This window comes from Echeneis naucrates, chromosome 18 (assembly GCF_900963305.1).
Source record: "Echeneis naucrates chromosome 18, fEcheNa1.1, whole genome shotgun sequence".
NCBI lineage: Eukaryota > Metazoa > Chordata > Actinopteri > Carangiformes > Echeneidae > Echeneis > Echeneis naucrates.
Window position 1 is genome coordinate 6,545,799 of NC_042528.1, and position 21,276 is coordinate 6,567,074.

The 21,276-nt window shown below is 41.7% G+C and overlaps 1 protein-coding gene across 3 annotated transcripts in view; it reads right to left on the minus strand.

Moving 5' to 3' along the window:
- LOC115058510 (adhesion G protein-coupled receptor L3) overlaps nucleotides 1–21,276 on the minus strand; it is a 189,255-nt gene that overhangs the window by 15,924 nt on the left and 152,055 nt on the right. For all 3 annotated transcript variants that reach the window (XM_029525850.1, XM_029525849.1, XM_029525851.1), the window contains 5 exons: nucleotides 19,846–20,022; nucleotides 11,104–11,313; nucleotides 8,553–8,773; nucleotides 3,973–4,039; nucleotides 1,946–2,037 (listed from right to left, as the gene is read on the minus strand). In XM_029525850.1, coding sequence (XP_029381710.1) covers nucleotides 1,946–2,037; nucleotides 3,973–4,039; nucleotides 8,553–8,773; nucleotides 11,104–11,313; nucleotides 19,846–20,022 — 767 coding nt within the window. The remainder of the gene's footprint in view (nucleotides 1–1,945; nucleotides 2,038–3,972; nucleotides 4,040–8,552; nucleotides 8,774–11,103; nucleotides 11,314–19,845; nucleotides 20,023–21,276) is intronic.

The window sequence follows — 21,276 nt, forward strand, 5'->3', positions numbered from 1 at the left end:
TTAGATTTCCTACAAAGCAGATTCACCTGGAAGTAGTGAATTGTAATTTTTCTTTTCTCTTGTTCAAGAGTTCATTGCTAATTTTAAACTTACTAATGATGCAACTAGAAAAACCAAACGAAAACAAAGATCTCAAATATTGTGCGTTTGACAGACAAAAAAATAAAAAATAAAAAATCTGATCTATGTATTGACCTTCATGACCTCTTCAGGTGTCTATCATGTCAACAGATCACACTTTTGTTGCTCTCAAAAGCAGAGCTCAAAAACAATGGTTGGGCTCCGGCTCATCCTGCTGTGAGGGAAAAAACACACAGTGGTACAGTACAGTTTGAGATGGCGTGGCTAAAGCGCGCCACATCACGCTCGAAGAAGATTATCCCTTTATGCGTGTATCACTGTGCTGAAAGGAGCAGGGCAGACAGGGGCCACTGTGCTGAGACACAACCGGTGATGTGATGACACACACACACACCAAAAAAACAGTCAAAACACAAGCCATAAAGGAGACTAATGTGTCCAGAGTGGCTTAAAAAAAGCAAAGCAGACAGCAAAAACAGAGGAGAGACCCTTATCCATCACAGCAAACAGGGAGCAAAACAACTTTCCACCATCTGGAGAGCGACTCTGCCTTGACACCAGGTAGCTGGAGCGTATGCTGTGTCATCCTACAGGGTAAAGGGATGTAATTAAATTTCTTTTTTATTGAATTAAATGTTTAGAAGTGCTGAACCTGTCTACAAAGTAGAAGCTGTCAGTGAGCTCAGTGCAGAAATACTGACTATTCCTGAACATGAAAAGAAACATTATTTCAGGAGTTATATTGCTATGATTAAAAAAAAGAAAAAAAAAAAAGAATTTACTAAGTGTCAAGTTTTAATTCAAAAGGTGTCACTCTCTCTCAACCTACTGAGGTTTACTAACCAACGCTGCATTTGACTTTTCTCTCTCTCTTTTCACTCATTGTTTTGGTTTTACAACCTGGAAGATTATTGTTTTTTTGTGAAATGCATGTTATTCCTCAGCAACCGGTGGAGACCAAAACAGAGATAGGAGGAGGATGCCAAATACACTGCAATGCCACAGCTGGAAACAGACAAGTTTTTGCAGCTTTATAAGTTAATAAATCTTGCACAATCAAAAACATTTACCTTTAACAAAAGACGTCTGTATTATTTACACCACATTCAAGGATGCTAAACTTTTCTGAAACGTTGACAGTCACATGAAGAAGTTACAAATTTCAGTCAGAATGTATTTATAGGAAGATATTAAAACTTTTACTAATAAACCTGTAAACAGCCCGGAAAAGTTTGTATCTGAGTTTTATTATTGTTGTTGTCCCTTGAGCTCCCACATTATCTGAAAGCAGCCAGGCATGGGCAGATATACAGACAACAGGCATCAAACACAAAAATTAGATGAATATTCATCAGTGCCATGTTGACACCAAGATAAAACCAGGTCAGGGCTGTAAGATTGTCTCTTGGCCTTTTCGTGTGCAGACAACGTTGTTTTTGAGATAATGATGGAGACAACAGAAAACCCCGGTCCATTTTAGACCTGTCTGAGATAACCTTTCAGCATAATCGGAGGCGCTTACCTTGCAGGCTCAGATCACAGGACCTTGGCTTGGGCGCTCACAACCTTAAGTGCTTTTAATGAGGTTTCAAAATATCAAAGCGGGGAGTCAAGATGACACAAATTACTTTGGATCACCAGTTAGAATACAGACTATCATCCAAAAGTTGCAAGTTTTACTAAACTAAAGGAAGCAGGAGGGAAAAGTCAGCTCAAACTGAGAGCAATTCTGATGTCAGAGAGCATTGGAGGCAAACCCATCACAGTCACAGTGAAATATTCTTCCCATCTGTAACTAAATTCCACAAAGAGAGCTATTTCTGGACAGTATTAATACAGAACTGGGTGATCTCAGTGCTCTTACTTGATGTTGTCCAGGCAACCGGAGTCTGGTTTCAAGATGGCAGTGTGATGGAACATCTTGTAAAGCGCGATGCCCAGGAAGATTACGTTGAGCTGAGGGAGAGAGAGAGAGCGTGATGGACAGAGATGGAAGGAGAGAGTGACAGGAATGAAGCTTGTGTGTTTCCTGTTTCGGCTCCATTCATTTTAAATCAGAGCACTTTGTAGCACAAGGCTAGGATGCTGTAGCCGGACTTGGTTTCCCACTTTGCCAAACAGAGCGCAAAATCCTGTGAAACCACTATGGTGGTACAACGGACTAAACACGACAGAGAGGAACAGGACAGCTGCATACTTGTTTGAGCAAGCCTTTTTCTCTGACTTATTCACACTTGTCTCATCATATTCACACGTTAAGGCAACCAAAGGGAATAACTGACACACTGCTGCTTTCTTTTACAGTTATTACATCTGGGAGAAAAAGAGAAAGAAAAACACAAAAAAAACAAAAAAACAAAAAAAAAAAACACGTGGCATTGGTTGAAATGTTTTTGCAAAATTGCTTGAAAAACTCGCAGCCTTTAGTGAAAAGCATCACATTCCCTGCTCTTTCACAAGCAATATCAAAAGCAGTGCCAGCCTTTAACGTTAACGTTTTTGTTGCTGTATGCTTGGTATTTCTTTTATGGAAGTAAGAACAAGAAATAAAACTTAAAAACAAACAGAAGATGAGTCGAGTACATCTCAGCGAGTTGAACTCACACCGTTTGCCAAACCCACTGTAATTAGCAAGAAAAAAAAAAAAAAAGGACTTATGTGTGACTGCTGGATATCAAAAAGAGAGAGAGAAAAAAAAAAAAAAACATCTCGTACTAACAGAACCAATCTGGTGTATCTCATTATTTTCTTTTCCCCTGCAAGTCTGTAATCATAAAAGCAGAAAATGACTCAAATCTGGTCCAGGCATGAGGAGGTGCCTTTTCAGAATGACTCCTCAAAAATGACAGCAATTAGTTAGTTTCCCTCCACTTGTCACATGTGTCATTTACCAAGTATGAGGTGAGTGTGAAGGAAAATGCTTAAAATGGCCAAGGGTAGGGTAGGGTTGGAGCTGAGATCCAGCCTTTCCAGCGTGGATGCTTGTTCTTTTGCAAATCTAAAAGGGAAAGGAGTGAGTCATAAGAGATGCTTCGGGACCGATTACGTCAAAACTGGAGTGTGAAAGTGTATTATGAATGGATTAGGAAACTGGATTGTGGCTGAGCAAGAGAGAGATGTATTAAAAATTGTTGGAAAAAGGACAACTTGGGTTTTTTTGAAGTAAATAATCCTATTGGATGAACATATTGTCACTTTTTTTCATTGTCTTTGTTCGTTCATACGACTTATGTGTTGTGAGGGCTGACTGGTGTCTTGGAGAATTGGGAAAAACGTCTCTGGGGGTGTGGTAATCTTCACAGGCTGGCATTTAGTGAAATACTTAAATGAGCAGCAGTCTGACATCAGATTTAAAGCGGCTGAATCAACAAATTATATTCGGAAATTCGGGGTGTCCTAGTTGGGAAAGATGCCTCAAGTGTGTGTGCCCTCCTTGCATAATGTGTGTGTGTGTGTGTGTGTGCCTGTCTATGTCCGCCTGTGAGGAGGAGATAGAAAAAGGTAGCATAGTACAAGTTGAAAGGGAGCAGAATCAATCATAATCGCAGTGCGGATTACTCTAACACTGCATACTGAGCAGAGTTCATTCTCTTTTGCTGTCTCTCAATCCCCCAACCCCACACTGCCCCCCCCCCCCCCACCCCACCACCTCACCACCCAAAAATTGTTTCAGCCGCTGACTGCAGCAGGGTGACAAACTGCAATACTTTCTCTACACCCCTCATTCATTTTTCTGGACATCTCCGCGCCCGCCGGTGGCATATATGCTCAACAGGGCAGAGAAAAGAGGGAGGATGGGAGCAGGAAAAAGGGATCTCGGCGGACCATTTAAGCAACGACCCGCAGGCTAAGTAGGGTTAATGAGCAGACGGGGGGGTGGAACACGCTTACCATAATTATCAAGGTTGCTGGTCCGATGAAACTCCAAATAAAGTAGGTGTCCAGGCGAAGCCAGCAACTGCATGACAGAGATAGAGTGAGAAGAGAGGAAGACGTTAAGTAAGAGAGAGGATGGTCAACACGAATGGAGAGAGAAAAGAGAGACAGGGAGAGAAATATTCGAGGTTACAGCTTTATATTCCTGCTCAGAGGACATACATCAAGACAGAAACAGAGGGACCGAAACTTCAAAACACAGATCGCAGAAAGGGGCTTGAAAAATTATGAGCACTGGTAAGAATTTGGAGGACAAGAGGGCTTTCAGTGTCAATGACAAAAACAATGATGACTTTTCACAGAAAAAAAAAATCTGTTTTTTATAGAGGCAATGTGCGCCCTACATTAAACAATAATCGAATGTACCACCTTGCCCCAACAAATTTGTTGGGGCAAGGTGGTAAATTATAACCATAGATGATAAATTTATGGGTGATTGAATTAGTTCCAAATTCAATCACAATTCTAACTGTATCACTCCCAAGGAACTGAATTGGCCTTGAGTAGCCACACACAGTTCTCGTTGGACTGCTGTAATTATGTCAATAATGAAATAATGCGCTCTCCTGACCCCAAAACACTGCAGATAGTCAATTCTTCTCAGTGGCTAAATGAAGTACAGACCCGAAGCAACAAGGATGGCAGAAGGTGACAGGGCTCCTTTGAAATAGCAAAAGAAAAAGAAAAAGGAAAAAAAAAAAATTGATTCATGGCCTTTTGTTGAATTATTAATCTTTTAATCTCCGCTACTGCAGCAGATACACGCCTCCATTTTTGGCCACTGGAAAATTACAGTCCATAGAGCCGCATTGTCAGTCAGGCTGGCAGGGAGGGAAAATGGAAGTGGCAGAGAATAACTGTAATTCATTTGCGTTTTCAAGTAAACTGAAATGTATGAGGCACCTTAAAGGAACATACGACTGGGCTTTAAAGACTGATGGTGCAAAGAAGTATGCTTTAAAATATAACAGTTTTTTTGTCTGCAAAAAACTTACAGCAGTCTGATACTAATACAAAACAATGAGAGTAGAATAGAACCATACAATGAGCCATGATATGATGATTGCTATTTTAGTCCCATTGCCGTGGAGGAGAAACGAGAGGAGGCATCTTCATTATTCACAAGAATATAACCACCAACTTGAACATTCTGGATAAAAACCTCAACTGCCATGGACAAGTTTGTACATGTTTCACTTTTTGTCTGCAAAGAGCTGGCAGACAAACAAGAGAGAATACTGTGTAAGAAGTGACAGGACAAAAATTGACTGTTCCTTTGCAGCTACAGCGACTCGATACGTCTCCCCCTCACTGATATCAATGGATGAGAGGAGGCAACGCTGAAAAACACATATGGGCGCACAAAGACGCGAACAAGCGCAAACAAAAGCTGAGGAACATGCACAGAGCTCTGGCAGCTCATCAAAGCACTCGCTCCGAACGTTGCTGTTATAAATTATGCTGAAGGTTCTATTGTTCCTTTTTTTGCCTTCTACTTCTTCAGATCATAGAAAGATTTAAAGACATGGTGGGCGGCAGGAGCTGTTGGCTGTCCCCCCCCATGCCTCCTCTACCTCCCATTCTCCACTCGAGTCATGGTTGCAATTGGCTTCTAGAGCGGATTTAGTTGCTGTGCAACTTTTTTGCATTATTCCTATCGTAAGAAATAAAAACTTTAACATGATCTGCAGTGAGCTTCCGCAGGCTGTGCTTTGACCAAAGGTAACTAAATCTCAAAGGACATCCTTGGAAGAAACCATTTCATTGGTTTGATAGTGATCAAGTGAGTGAAATATTTGGGCTTGGCAAGTAACCAGCAGCTCAAATCCTGACGCATATGTCTTTTAAGACTTCTATGTCATTTTGCAATATTGATTAAAAGGTATCCTGTGAACTGTTGATGTTTTTGAAAAGCAGGCTTTATTTGTATCTCCACACCAAAGAGAAAAAAATTCCATTTATTAATTTTCTTGACTACTGAAAACTAGTTGCAAGCTCCATTTACATTAGATTTAAAAGAGGATAGATCCCTTACTTTCCAGTTCTATATAGCCTCCACAAAAACTCAGTCTCACGCCACTGTAGCATATTTGTTTGTAATTTAAAAAAAATAAAACAATCCATTGTAACATAATTGAAATGCCCCCTCCCCAATAAAGTCACCCCCCAGCATGTAATTCTAGCTTTATCAACAAACACTGTTAAGAAGTTTACCCAATTAGAACCAGTCCACAACAATCTGCTGTTAGCTGATGTCAAAATAGATGGAAACGCGTTCAACATGTTCGTTGGCCCTCGAGGACCCGCTCGAATGTTTTGGTGAATGTAAACAACTATTTGTTTAAAGGAAATTCAACAGCTGACCTTTAAATGTACCTTCGTATATTGTACTGAAACAGCAACAAAATTACCGAAACCAGAACGCTATTCCACCTCCTGAGTCTGCTGATGGCTGATGTATTTCTTTCATTAAACTGGAGGAATTACACTGAATCGCGCACTTGTTTTGTTGGCAACTAGGCAGCCTCGCTCGACTAAAGGTGTGTACAGTGGCTTGCTCAAGGGCAAAGTCATAGTAATTACTGCGACCAAATGGATATCCAACTGTACTTTCCTGGGACTGCAGATTACTTGATTTCAGACATTGAACAGGTGACTTCACGAGCTGGCCGACCTTAAGGCTGCTGCTACCTGGTTTTATACGCTCAATTACTATGAGTCACGGGACATGGCCTCATTCATCTATTCCACCGCGGGTCACTTTTCACCTCAACTTGTTGGATATTTCGGCTCAAAATAAGGCCACCCGTGATAACGTGCCCGCCGTCCCTCAAATCAATTTGCAGCAAGACTACGTGCCCCCACCCACTTTCTGCTATTCACCACGTTGTCACGCCATGTCCCTTCCCTCATCCTTCAATGGCTGTGTATAATTGTTCCACCGGTGGCAGCCTTTAATTATTCACATGATGGCAAGGCTCAGGCGGTGGCAGCTATCACCTCATCCATCACCAAGAACTATTGCGCCGCCAATCTACAAATGCACTGTCTACCGGTTATATGCCTCTGTGTGTGTGTGTGTGTGTGTGTGTGTGTGTGTGTGTGTGTGTGTGTGTGTGTGCGTGCGCGTGTGTGTCATATGTGATAAACATCTCGGAAGCAAACCGCTGATGCCGGTCTTCATTATTTTCAGATGGGTCTGAGATTAACAGAGAGAAATGGAGGGTGAGCTCCTGCTTGGTATTACACTGCTTCATAGACCACTTTGTATTAAAGTGGAAAGGGCTGGGAAATGATATCCTACTGGGCTTCTGTAGGAAACACAAAAAGCCAGTCTTTGCTGCTCCCCTTCTCCCCTCCCACCTCTAAATTTCTCCATCCCCACGCTGTAATTTGTGCCTCCTAAAGAGCTGAAGACAATAACCACAATAGACTGACATTCATCCCGCAATACTATCTCCTTAAGTTAGCATTTTTCTCTGTCAAAACAATGTCAATTCAGCAGCAGGGAAATGTACGCAGCTTGAGTAACCGTTCTGCTTCATTAAAAGTTGATGATGAGCGAGAGCAATTGGAGCGTCGTCTGCAACATTGTTAAAGCGCTTCAAACCAACACAAATAGTTGTCAAGTTGTTAGCAGTGTGTCTCTGTGTGTAGGCACACACGGAAAGATGAGGTTACGCTTCTTTTGTTTCTCCCCACTTAACCTCACCAGATCAGGGTGTCAGCTAAATCCCCAGATTCTACACTGTCCAAAAACTCTGACTGTGTTACATTCCTTCTTTCTGTGCAGAAAGATGGCCGCTGAGCTGGTTTCATTTCAGGCAGAAAACACACAGATGACTACATGCTGGTTGCTGGAGCAGGCTAGTTACGATGGTGTTAGCAGTTGATCCACATCTCAAGTCCATATGTTGTTAAGTATGCTCGTGCACGTTACTGACGCTCGAAATGCTCCCTAAGTAGAGTATATGTATTTGAAAAGCACCTTTAAAAGCCATTGTAACGCTATAGAGAGGCTGGTAGAACAGAGGTCAATTTCTTATCAGCAAACATCTAATGCAACAGTTAAAATCTTACAGAACAGATTGGAAAAGTAATGGATTAAAATTATGTCCAAAAATACAACATATCTGGGTCCACGCTACCCATCATGCAATTTTCATTAGACCCATTTTCCAGTTACACAGTCCTTTTATCAGGAGCAGTAGGACTCTGCATGACTACTAAAGTGATCTTGATGTGTCAAATTGGCTGAGTTGTCCTTTCATATGAAATACTTCTTTAAAATGATTTGTTGGTTAAGTAGACAAATGCACTTTTCGAAGAAGCTGTCCATGTACTCCGTGGTGATGGATTGGTTTAAATTCTACTCAGGCAAAATGAATGTTGAATAAATCATTTTTGGAAAGAAATTATATATATATTAAAAAAAAAAAAAGCTCCCAGCATGAGGTCCTTCGACTACAGCATGCAGAAAGGAAAGACAGTCTCCCTGCAGCATCCAGACAGATTAGGGAGTGTAATGTACTCACACTTGGTCAGTGCCATAACTCCTGTAGTCCACTGCAGCTGAAACTGCCACAATTAACGCGGGAACGCCGTAGCCCACAAGATAGAAGTAGCGGCGGCGCGAGTGCTCGCTTTCGAACACCTCCACCAGCATGATGTAGAGCTGCACGCCCTCCAGGAACATCCATGTGAACGCTGCCAGGAAGAAGAAATGGAGCAGGGCGGCGAAGACGGCACAAGCAATCTGGAAAAGTTTTATGGTGACAGAAGGAATGGGAGAGATAAAGATGGAGTGAAAAAGACTTGCGATGTGAGCATTAACTGTTGAAAACATATTTCAATCCAATCCCTTTGGGCATTACCTCTTTTTCTGTAGGATTAAATGTCCTGCTAAAGGGCATAATAAAACAGGCTAACTGGGTCATATAACCATGCAGCATTTTCTGATCGCACCATGTTTGTGTCTTCCCAACAATTAGCATTGCTAAGCTTTGTTTGGCTGAAGTGATTGGATGTTTGCCTGTAGTGACTGGCAGAAGAAAGCTTCAGCTACTGGGTCCATGCGGTCTTGTTTGTTTGCTTGGTAGCTGGCATGGATGAAAGGGAAATATGAATGAAGGAGTGAAGTCAACAGTCCAAGAGCAATTTGGAGCTCGCCGCATTTTACACTGCGGCCAGGTGTGGGCACATAATTTAGCCGCACTTCTTGGGCTGACGGCAGCGTGAATAGAGCGGACCAACATCTGCATGTACGCACGCGACCAATGATAAGACACAATACTTAGGTAGATTCATCTAATTATTGGCACAGTTGAACATAAGTGGCGTATTTTGTCACTGGAATGGATTCAATTAAATAACCAAAAGGTTGAGTGGACATTAACTGCAGTCCAGGAGAGTGATCTGAGAGCGGGGCTGTGAATCATGCCCATAAAATGTTATGGAAGGGAAAGGTGTAGGGCCAAAGTATTATCTTTAACTTCACAGGAAAGTAGCTTCGCTGCTAAACTATGGCCTGTGAGTCTTGGTACAGATTCTTATGGTAATGTTTGAAGGGCAGAATATAGATTTGTGCTGACAGAATGAGGTTGGATAGAAGGGCATATTCTTTTTCACCTGCACTGCAAACCGGGGAGAATAATACATACAATCGCAATAAATAAATACCTCCGATTATTAAAAAGACTGTTAGCTATAAGATGTATTCCGGTGCCTGACCCCATTATAAATTTATGGGCATAGAGATCATTTTATACTCTGCACAGACAGTACATTCACAATGTCTCAACCCCCGCCCCCCTCTGAGAGCAAAGCTAACTGTGTACTCTGCCTCATTAGCAAGTGAAGTTGGCATAATTGCAAGAAGCTGTAGGTGGAAGAAAGTCCTCTGCCGTCCTGCTTACATGTAATGACTAAACATTTGTCTACAGCATGGGTGTGGAGCGAATGCACGTGACGATGACTGCACAGTGACAGCATGATCTTTTACTGAAAAATATTACTCCAAAAACGTGTTGAAAAGTTTAATCCAGATAAATCCTAAGTGTTTGCAAATTGGAGAACCGCACCAGGAAGGAGTGGATAAATTCACGTCAGTGCCTCTGTGCAGTGGAAGAGTAATGCAAGATATGAGAGGATGCAGCAGCAAGTTGGTGGGCGTTGGTACGTGAGTATGTTGAAGTGTGTTTGCCTTTGTGAGACCAAGGGAGGGAGGATTTGTGAAACAAAGAGATCCAAGTCTTTTCATTCAGTGTTTCACCTCACTGAGGCAGGTAGAATAAAAAAAAAAAAAAAAAAAAAGTTCAGGGCCACGGGCACTCACTGGGAAGAACCACTCACAGAACTGTGTGGCACCAAAGGTTACGTCTTTCCAAAAGAAAGAAAATGTTTTAATACAAACGTTTCAGGGAGTTCTAAGCCGCCCTTGCAGAATATATATATGTTTAAAAAACACTTTCCAAAAAAAATGCTTCTCTTTTTGGCTTACATTGTAAAAAGACATGTTTGTTCAAAATGTTTCCACAAAAGCTGAAAATAATGAAGATATCACTGCTGAAAAGGCCCTTTTTTACAATCATTTTATGGATTTAAAATCACTACATTGTTCGCCCCCTCACATAATGTAGGGTTACCTAATAGCACAGGTTTAAAGTCATAATCTGAGACTTGAGATTTACTTTCACTAATCCTTTATTCGAAACATGGCAAGTAAGCCTATTTTCCAAAATGTTGATTTGCTCCTTCAATTACATCTGCCAAGGAGGCTGCTTTTACTTGTGTCTGTTTATTTGTCAACAGGATTATGATAAAAGTACTGAAGCGTTCTGCGCTGGAATCTCTTTAGGCATGGGATGTGGGCCAGGTGGGAAGAATTGTTGAGTCGAAATAATTTCGAAAATGTATTCTTTAAAATGAAGTGAATGTTGTTTCAAATTGGCTTTGCAGCACGGACTATTCCAGTATTTGCAAGTGATGCTTCCACTGGTTGTGCTGCCTGTGCTGTGATGCTAAGAAAAAATGGCCAACTTTCCCGTTGTATGCATGATGGTTTCTCTGTACCGGCAGCAGACTTACCGGCTGGTCACCCCGATTGATGCCCACCAGGAACAGGGACTCTGCGATGAACAGGCTGATGCACAGGTTCTTATGGATGGTGTTGCGATCGCTCTGGAGGCCACGGAAGAAGCAGAAGGTGAAGAGGCTGATGAGCAGGCAGACCAGAGACAGAAGGATCCCGACCCAGGTGATGACATCCAGAAGCATGTCGTGGACAGGAGCTGTGTTCTGAGAGAAGGTGAAACATCTGGTTCATTCTTAGTTTTCGTACTGACATTATGATAAATATGTTTTTCTTTATTCTACCCAGAAAAGCATTGGTGTTTTTGACAATGAAAAGATAATGCAAATAAGCAAAGAAAGCAAAAGAAAAAACCCCCAAAATGTCAGTGGTAAAATGAAACAAATGACATTAAAACCACAATCCTGCTCTATCGCAGAAAAAAAAACAAAAAAACAAAACTGCTGTTATTCACAGTTTTCTTCTTCTTCTTCTTTTTTTTTTTGTTTTGTGTGAAATGGTGGATGTAAAATGTATTCGCTCAACCCTCAAACCACTACACAGAGAGCCACAGGTGGCAGATATGGATCATGAATTAGTCAGTGTGAATCAATCTAAACTGCCTCCGCCTGAGTCTGAGGGGTCGCAGGACCATCACAACAGCAAACACAATCAAACCGCAAATGGTCAGCAACCTTCACTGTTGCTTGTAGATAATTTTTCCTGTTTTCCTCAAACAGTGATTTGCCACCAGAGCTAGTTTGGGGCACTAAAAAGCCTTTTGCTGACAATAAATTTGTGGCTTTACAGGAGAGATAAGGATCAACAGCGATTGCACTGCAGCCATGAAAGAAAATTTACATCAGTCCATAAAAGCTAAGTGCACGTTGGGATACTTAGGCAGAAGTGGGGAGAGGCACATTAAAACAAAACCATCTGAAGCAACATCAGAACCTGCCAAGAGCAAAGATTCTGTGAATACATGCTATAGTAGGTGGCATCTGACCAATAAATTGAGATTGAAGGCTTGGTCCTTCTTTACTTGCTTTGAATGGATAACCTCTAAATCAGTGCCAGCCAAGGATTCTTTGTATCCCAGGGGGCAGTAATACAGTTGCCAGGGGATATATGCTTGGAAATTTAAAAAGCATGCTAACGTAAAGTAATGGATTCAGTAACTATTGAGTGCAGTTTTAGCATGGATGACTCAAAAAAAAAAAAAAAAAAAAAAACTTCATAAACAATACTGTAAGAGCCACCGTAATACCTTCTATGTCCTCAACAGGTAAAAAAAACATCAGTTTGGATGAATGGATTTAAACTGATGTGATAGTTATCAGTAATGGGGCATTTGAGATCATCTTAAATGGCTGTGTGTATATCACCTGGTAAAAAAAATTGCAAAGCTGAAAAAAGTATTCACTTTGCACGAGCAGACTGTTACAATTTTTAGAGCAACTCACATCTGGAACCAGGATGTGCACTATCGTTACCCGTCAGACACATGCCATGGTACCAGCAGGGAAGAAAAGCCAGACGACAAAAACATGAGGTGTGTATTAAAATGACTGCCTCCTATATGTAAAACTTGTAATGAAGATGAGCTTCAAGGAGTGACATCTTGATTTATTAACTAAACATAATTACTCCATCCAAACACTTCGGTCAGCTTCTGAGGCTTCCTAATTTCCCAAAGGTATTATCCTCTTTTCATCCTGCTGGGCATTGATTAAAAAAATAAATAAATAAATAAAAAGAAAAGAAAAATGGAGAGGTGGGGTAAAAGTGGGGGAGGGTGCGGGTAATTTTAAAGAAATCAGCCAACCTCAGTACAATTGACTGTCATCCCTGCTGGGACTCAAAAGCTATCTAGGTGGAACTTTTCAGTTTTGGCATAATGGCTGTCTGAATGCTAAGAATGATTAAAGACACGTTATTTCAACGCAGAGTAGCGTTACTTAAAGTCAAAGATAAACTCCTCTTAACTGTGCATCCGTCAAGAACTGAAACAATACCGTGACTTCAAGTGCAGTTTGGTTGTTTGATATCAAAGCCTGTGTTCTCTCGGTCTTGACCTCAAGCAAATAATGTACGACTTGAGGCTATAGCATAGTACAACGGCGAAAAAATATTTGCTTACGTTGAGAAATAACCCCACAAAAGCACACAGTATGTCTAATATGGCTTTCAAACAAGCACCTCTTTAAATCATATTTCGAGCGCAGTCAGCAGTATTTCCTTGGTGGGCGCCGGGAGGGACTATCAACATCCACGGGTGGTTTTTCTCTATTTCTCAACACCATCCGCCACCCCACCCCTCCTTCCCACTAAGTCAGGTTACAGTCAGGAAACTTAGTGGATGAAGTATTGCACAAACGCCTTGTTTAGTGGCAGCTCAGCTAACGCTAGCAGGGAGGGGAACAGATGCTGATCATTAAGGGGCTCTGGTACAATAACAGCCGCAGTGCTCCTTGAGTCTGGGGAGAACGCTCTTTTGATTTTCCTGCCTGATGAGCCGTTGTGTATATGTTGGAGGGGGTGCTGGGTGTGGGGCAGCAAGATGTTACATAGAGCAGACGTCTGTGTGGGTGTGTGTGTGTGTGTGTGTGTGTGTGCGCGTGTGGCTTGTCTGCATGGAAGTAAGGCCAATTTCAGGCCGCTTACTGTAGAAAAGTACCTACGCAGTGGCTGGTAACAGATGCTGATGTTTGTGCGCTGTAGGTGTTTGTTGTATGTGACACATAAGTCTGTTCCCAGTCTGCTACATGACAGAGGTAGTGATGCGATAGGTGATGCTGGCTGCAGAGCATTGCGAATGGACGCCCAGGTCTCCGGGGCTACTGAACTGCGCCGTGGCTACGGGGCTCCATCCATCACAATCGCACCTTCAACTGGAGAAGGGCCAGGTCAGAGAGAAAGTGACGGCAACAGAGAAAAGAGGAAGCTGTAGAAAAAGAAAGACAGAAAGCCGCGGAGGATATCTATGCCTCGGTGATGGATTTACTGTAGCATGATTTCTTTGTTTTGGAAGGTGGATGATGGCTGACGTGTGTCTAGCCACAATATTGAAAAGTTGCCTCTTACTCGGAGGCTCTGCCCAGGTAGGATGGCAAATGATGCGATTTGCACAGCCGCTGCACTGAACCTCACACAACAGTCCTCCATGATGGGAATCTGTGGAGGGGTCTCTAAAGCGGCCAGATAAAATTGTATCTGAAATGCACTCACTGCGTTGCAAAGGTGGCCAACCATACAGCCTCCATGTTGTTTATCAGTCGATTTTTTTCTTCAATCTTTCTCTCTTATTTCTTAAACACACACATTTTCTGCCTGAGGAGATTGGCTTTTCCCCTGATCTGCTCACACACAGCACAAAATAAGATTTTCGGCGTTCGAGCAGTCAGACGTGGAGGAGCAGACGTGGAAGTGAGCACTGGTCGTTCCAGCCGAGCCATCTGAACCCCAACATCACACCGTGTGTACTCAATTACCATAACATTCTGCATTTAAAGCCAAAACCTTCTCAACCTGGCCTCCGAAAAGGGTAAGAGTGGTGAAGAGAAGAGAGAGTCGATCCTTTATACCTCAAAGAACCGCTCTCAGCATGGGGCCATGAAGCCAATCCAATTAAAATGCATAAATCTCCCTATATGCCTCAAGAGCCGAGCTTTGACTCATGAAATACGGTGAGCCGAGGCAGACAGTTGCGCTAAGAGGCAGTGGCCCACTGCAGGGAGTCATGTGACAAGTTCACCTCCGGTATGACCAAGGATTTATGATCTGCATAGGGATGAGGAAGCGTTGCAGGGAGGGCATATGAATCACAGATCCTGGCAAATTCGTCACATTTCAAAGAGCTAAGGGAGAGATTCAAGCTAGCAGGCCGGGAAGCTGACATTCAGCGCATGTATCTAATGTCATACTGTGTTCCAAAAGACGATATATTGTCCAAGCATGCATTTCAGTTGCTATGGCAGTTAACATGGACTGTCTTCTCTGCTGGTGCGTTACACATACAAATGAATCTATTTTAATCTCTTTTTTTCCTCAAATCTCTCCTACTGTATGGAGAGAGCCATACCATGCGTCTGCGCTTCATCATAAAATACACAACTAACCTTGACTGTCCTTTTTCATCACAGTTACAATCTGATGGTGCCAGCGTGGAGATATTGTGTAAGGACAGTGATGAATGTTACCCAAATATCACCCTCTCCATCATCTTGTGGGATGTGCCATTGATTTATACTTACTGGTCTGGTGGGGATAGTGCCACTTACCAGTAGCTCAATGCCTCCCTGTGGCCTATCTTAGCACACATCAACAACCTAAATAATGGCCTGCAGGTTTAACCGGGGCATGTCTATATTTCTTCAGCTGGCTTGTGTTTAGTCCATATTTAAAAGACTTTTTACTCCTCGCTAATGTCGACCTGCCATCCTCACAAACAGAAGGCTGAAATTCAAAGGAAAACATTTAATGGGGGGTCCCCGGAGCTTGAATGGGCATGAACCATTAGGGAAACTCAAAAATATGTGTCACGCAAGTGACCCAGAAATGTTTAAGCAACAAAGAGATTAATCTGTGCACCAAAAACAAGTAAACATCACCACATTATCTGTTGATATGGGAGTCAAATAATCTCATTTGAAGTGTTCATGTGGTGAGCAAATTCAACCCCCCCCACTGACAAAGCTAAACCCTTCCTTTCAGTATTGAGCTGAGTGGAATAGACTTATTTCCAATAGATTTTAAGTATCTTTGATCACAGCAAAACATCTCAAGGCCCAGTGAGGGGACAACTCGAGGTTAGAATCATCAGACTTCTTTGCAAAGTCACATCAAAGTACACCCACTCTCGCAGCGCTCCTTCCAAAACGCTGTTTGCAATCATTCTGAAAAGATACAAAAGAGACCTATAATCGCTTACATGCAGCTGCTGTTTGAGTTTTAATTTGTTTATGTGGCCGACGGTGCTTCTCTGCTCAGATTCCAGGATCAGTCAGAAGCATCAGCTCTCTGGCTAGATTGCTCAAAATTAGAGAACAAAGGGCTGGAGTGATGACACAGGCGGCAACAGCAGCCCTCGATGCCCTCGTGATCGTCTTAAGTGGCAGTTACCTGATCTCCTGCGTGTGGCACATTTCGTGTTGTGTGGCTGTACTCCTGAGAAGAAGGAGGCTTGCCTTAGAAAAGTGTGATTATTGAGTTTGTGAGAATATTAAACTAGTTTAAAAAAAAACAACAAAAAAACAACTCACATCTGATAATTTGGTTTAGACTCTTACATCAGAAACCACCAATGCTCTAAACATCTTTGGGCACTCGCTTGCAAATTTTCGACAATGTTCCAACATCTACAATATGTGAACTGGAAATTATTTGGAGGAACTAATTGACTTCAAACATAATTAATCCCAGTGAGACACAGTCTGCGGCTGCTTTACTGCTGAGTGTTTCTGAGGGTCTCATATTCTGTACAGTACATTCAAATTGAAGGGTTTTTTCATTTGAATGTAAATGTGCAGGTAAAGGTTTTACCTTGCCCACACTTCCAATCAATGTCTGATGGACTGTAATTACAAGGTTTATTGTTCACAAGCATATTAGTGCAAATTTATTAGTTTTATACCAACATGTTTAGTCTCAGTGGAGTTAAAGTAAAAGCAGCAAGACTTTGGAACTGCTGAAGCTTATTGTAGGTGACCTAAATTGAGATTATACAACATGTCAGTTATGAATATATAATATTTCCGAATGAAAATGCAAATCAATTCTTTAATGTAACACTGCTTTCCAATACATTTGACATTTGCTTGAGTGTCATGCAGCAACCCTAACCCTAATCACCACCAAGGACGCACACACACAAAAACAAGACAGCATTCATTCTGTCGAACGCACATATGGGAAAATATTTTGCAGTTTCTAATCTGCGACAACTACGTGCCACTTTAACGCCGATGATAACTTTGGTGCTAAAAATGTAACACTGTAAGCGTGATGCAGGCGACAGCTTATTAAGCAGAACATAAAGATCTCTGAATGTAACGCTATCATTACACTCAGCTTGTATGCACACAACCCCCCCCCACCCCCCCAAAAAAAACAAAAAAAACCCCAAAAACAACAAGATGAAAGATGATGGTGATACTGTAGCGAGCCAGTGAGCATCTGTCCTCCAAAGGAAAATTGTAATTGCTCTTTTTTTCTTTCTGAGATGCCACTGAGAAATAAACAGGGTTAGAATATAATCTGTTGCTCTGAGGGTAATGAGTAATAACAATGCAGAGATGAGCTGCGGTATGTTCGGTTGCTATGGATACAGAAACAGATAGGCTCTTCAATTTATAAAAATTTCCTTCCCTGCACACGCACACACGTGTCCATTTTCCCTCCATTCAGAGTGTTCTCAGATACCACACAGTGACAGTTTGTCAAATAAAAAGCCTCCAAATCTCCCATTCAGTGGCAACTTCGAACAAGCTGCCTTTTATTACATCCAAGTGGAAAAGATGAAGAATACAAGAAAGTGAAAAAACACTATCAGTCAGAACTGGGGTGTAACCACTGTCCACTCTCCTACAGTGAATGCAGTTGCACAAGCAAGCCAAACCTTCTGAAATGTTCGGCACTGGCTGGACTGAAAGCGTTTCTTTTACTGCTTTTTTTCTTTCTTTTTTTTGCTGCTTTGCTTTCATTGCGTGAAGGCTCCCATTCTTCCTGATTTCCTCGCTATTCCAGACTCGGCTTCAGCCCTGCGGTGAGCTTAGTGGGTCCAAAAGTCACGCTGCTGAGTGGCAAAACAGTGGCTCTTTTTAGCTGGGAATAAGCCACACCGCCGCCAGAGTCATTTGTGTAGATGAAAAAACCGGATTTCAGATTTCAGATTCTGTGCACGAGTGTTTTTTGCAAATGAGTTTTTGCATCCTATCTATCAGAGACGGAGAGCTGGACTGGGGAATAGAGGGAGGTGAAAGAAGGTCTAGTGGTTTCATGGAGCAACTGGGCCAACTGGGACAGTGCTCACAGACTGTTTCTCCTTTGTTCTCTTTCAGAAGAAAGGCTCCGCAGAGAGACATGCCACACAAGACACACAGAACTACTCTGCCATGTCAGCAGCAAGCTTCTCAAACTTCCTGCGACAGAAATAATTAAGCTGTCAGTCAGCATCAGAAAGACAGCACAGCTTCTTCCCTGACCACTGACACTCCCACCTTCTCCAACTCGCTCACTTCCTTCATATTTGTCCTTTTCCTTTTTTATTCGTATTTTCCAAGGCTTGTCGTAGGCCCCCACAGTTATCACTCTGCACAAATCAAATGCCCAATATTTTTATTTTTCACTTAAACTTCACTTCACTAAAACAGTTTTTTGGGACAATTTGCAGCAGCAACTGCCTATTAATTACTCCCTTCCCCAACAACCCACACATAAAATTATACTAAAACACTTATTTCACTTTATTTCTGCAGCTACCCTAAGGCAAAAGAATGAATAAATAAAATAATAATTATTATAATCATGTTGTGCTGAGAGAACCCTGCAATGTGGGATACAATTTAAATGTTTTAATTTTTATTCTTCACGTGTTTGCAAAAATAAATAAGTGTATAAATGAAGACATTCTTACATTAATAAAAGAGGAAATTGGGAGTGGCTCAGCCTAACAAAAAGTGTTCTGTTACTGTTGCCGTTTAAAAGCTTGAATTCAAAACCCAATAAGTTCTCTAATAAACACATAAAGGTTTGACTTTATAATCCTGATGTAAATTAACTATGGAGCTTGTGCTGGGAGGCAATTAGCTTTGCGAAGAATTAGACTGGAGCTTAAGGAAAAAAAATCCAACAGTGGCTATTTAAAGAGACAAAGATAATGATTCAACAAAGGCTTTGATAAAAGATTTGTTGGTCAATTCAGTTCTTTTTTCCAACATTAACGCCAACATTGAAGCAAAAATGTCAGTCTAGCCGTTTCCTTCTATTGCCAGTCTTTATGCTGAGCTAATAATCTTGAACCAAAAGCTCAGGTGTGACTGTTCTCGCACAGTTTGACGCGAGGTTGGGATCAATCTTCTCACCCAGCTCTTGGCCATCAAGTGAATAAATGTCAAAATTGAAAACTGTAGTGTAACACTGACATTCAGGGAATTAAATGTCATTTTTTTGATTTGCTGCTCTTACGCATTAATTAATGTTAATTTCTATCCTTAGCTTTAGCGTGACAGATAACTTCAACATGTGTCCAAACAGAGTGAGGTAGTTGACAGGTAAAGGTACATTATTTCACTAAGTATCAGATAAAACGACAATACAACAAATGCACAGAATTTCCTCGTTGCTGCCGTATGTATAAAGATGTTGACACAAATCGGTGCATATTTGGGCAGTTTCATACATTGGTGGCTCAAAATCGCAGCTATCAATACACACATACAATGACAAGTCAATACTTAAAACTATATGAATAGAGTGTGTAATGGCATTTTTAAATGTTAGTGTACTGTGATGTAGTGCTGTGAAGGGCAGAAAACAGTTACCAATTTTCCCCTTGAAAAAGCAAACGTAATTGCAGCAGTGAAAAGGATGCATTCTGCTTCACACTTTCTGGACCTTACTTTTCTTGTCAACCAATCATCTTGGAGTAGACTATAAACTGTGATGGATCAATGTATCGTCATGTCTCTTTGTAAATGGCACATTTTTCGAGGGTAAATGGCTCCAGTGAAAAGCAGGACGGGGAAAAAGAGATGGCCTACCTTAACGTCCACATGAGCCATGAGGACGGCAAAATTGGTCAGATGGGTGCAGGAGCACGTGGTGTGTGTCCTGTTGGTGCCAAGAAGACGACAGTCCTGCGTCGACCAGTAGCCAGTCATTGTTTTCTTGGAGTAACTCCAGAATGAGCAGTTGGGGTTGAAGTTCTCCTTAGATTGCTGTGGAAGCACACAAAAAAAAAAAAAAAAATTATAAATGCAACTTGGGTGTTAGCGTTCTGGAGTTACACACTGCCATTGTTCATCTTCTTTGTTTGCAGAGTACAGACCCTCTATGAAGGGTATTTTTTCCCCCGATGCAATCCATATTCATTTAAAAGTGAGTAGCAGGTGGCTTTCCTGTCATACAGCCTGAAGCGGCCCCATGCGTGTTTTTTGTTGGTTTTTTGACCTTTCTCTTTAACTTTCACTGTGTGACAATAGGACGTCCTGCTGTTTAATGGGCACCACTACTGTCTGCACCGGGCTACAGCCCCTACGACGAGAACGCCTCCCTGCTATCATGCTTGCCATTTTATAAAAGATATTTGCTTCAGTGAGGTTGGCCAGCACACAGGCACATGAAAACGTAACTGCTGATAAATAGATACATCAACAGCCTTTCCCTCTTGAGCTCCAATTTCTTTTGTAGCTTCAGGAAGAAAAGCGTAAAAAGGCACCTTTCCTCAGCGACTCACAGCTTCCAAGGTTAAACGTATCAGCTCTCCTACTGTAAACACTGCGAGGAGCTGGAGTTTTTCATAGTTTCACACTTGCTTGAGGGTAATTAGTCTAATAAGGTTCATCCTCTGTGAATGTAAATTTGCCGCTGATTGAGTTTACCCTTCACACACCCAAACCCCATGTAAAATATTCCACAGCAAGGAGATAGGATGACCCCCCGTCCCATTAATGGCTGTAATTGGTGCCATTAAGTGGCGAGGCAAGGAAGCGAAACAATAACTAGAGGACACATCATTATCCCAGGAGACCACTGATCCAAAACCGCATGGTTGAGAGGGGGGCTTTATGATGGTATGCCTGAAACACAGGAATCCCTGCTTAGTAACAGAGTCGAAATAACTGGGGTTCATTATCAATGTGGAGTTCAAGTTGACACAACACGTCAAATAAATAATGAATATCTTTGCTTTGATTTGTTGTGGAAGCACTGGACACATACTTTTTGGTCTAATATACAATGACGGGATCATGATCGCATTCTGATTAGTTAGTGCTGTGTGAAAATAGCAACTTTTCTTTCTTATCTGGCTAGTTAGGTTATTGTTGTTATTGATTATCACCATTACTTAATCAGTCTTTCATTCTTCAAGCCAAATGTGAATTGCGTGACACCAGCAGGGAGAAATAAAATGAAAGTTATCCCCAAAGGAAACTTCATCCAACAGCCATAACTGAGTTTGCAAAGCAGGA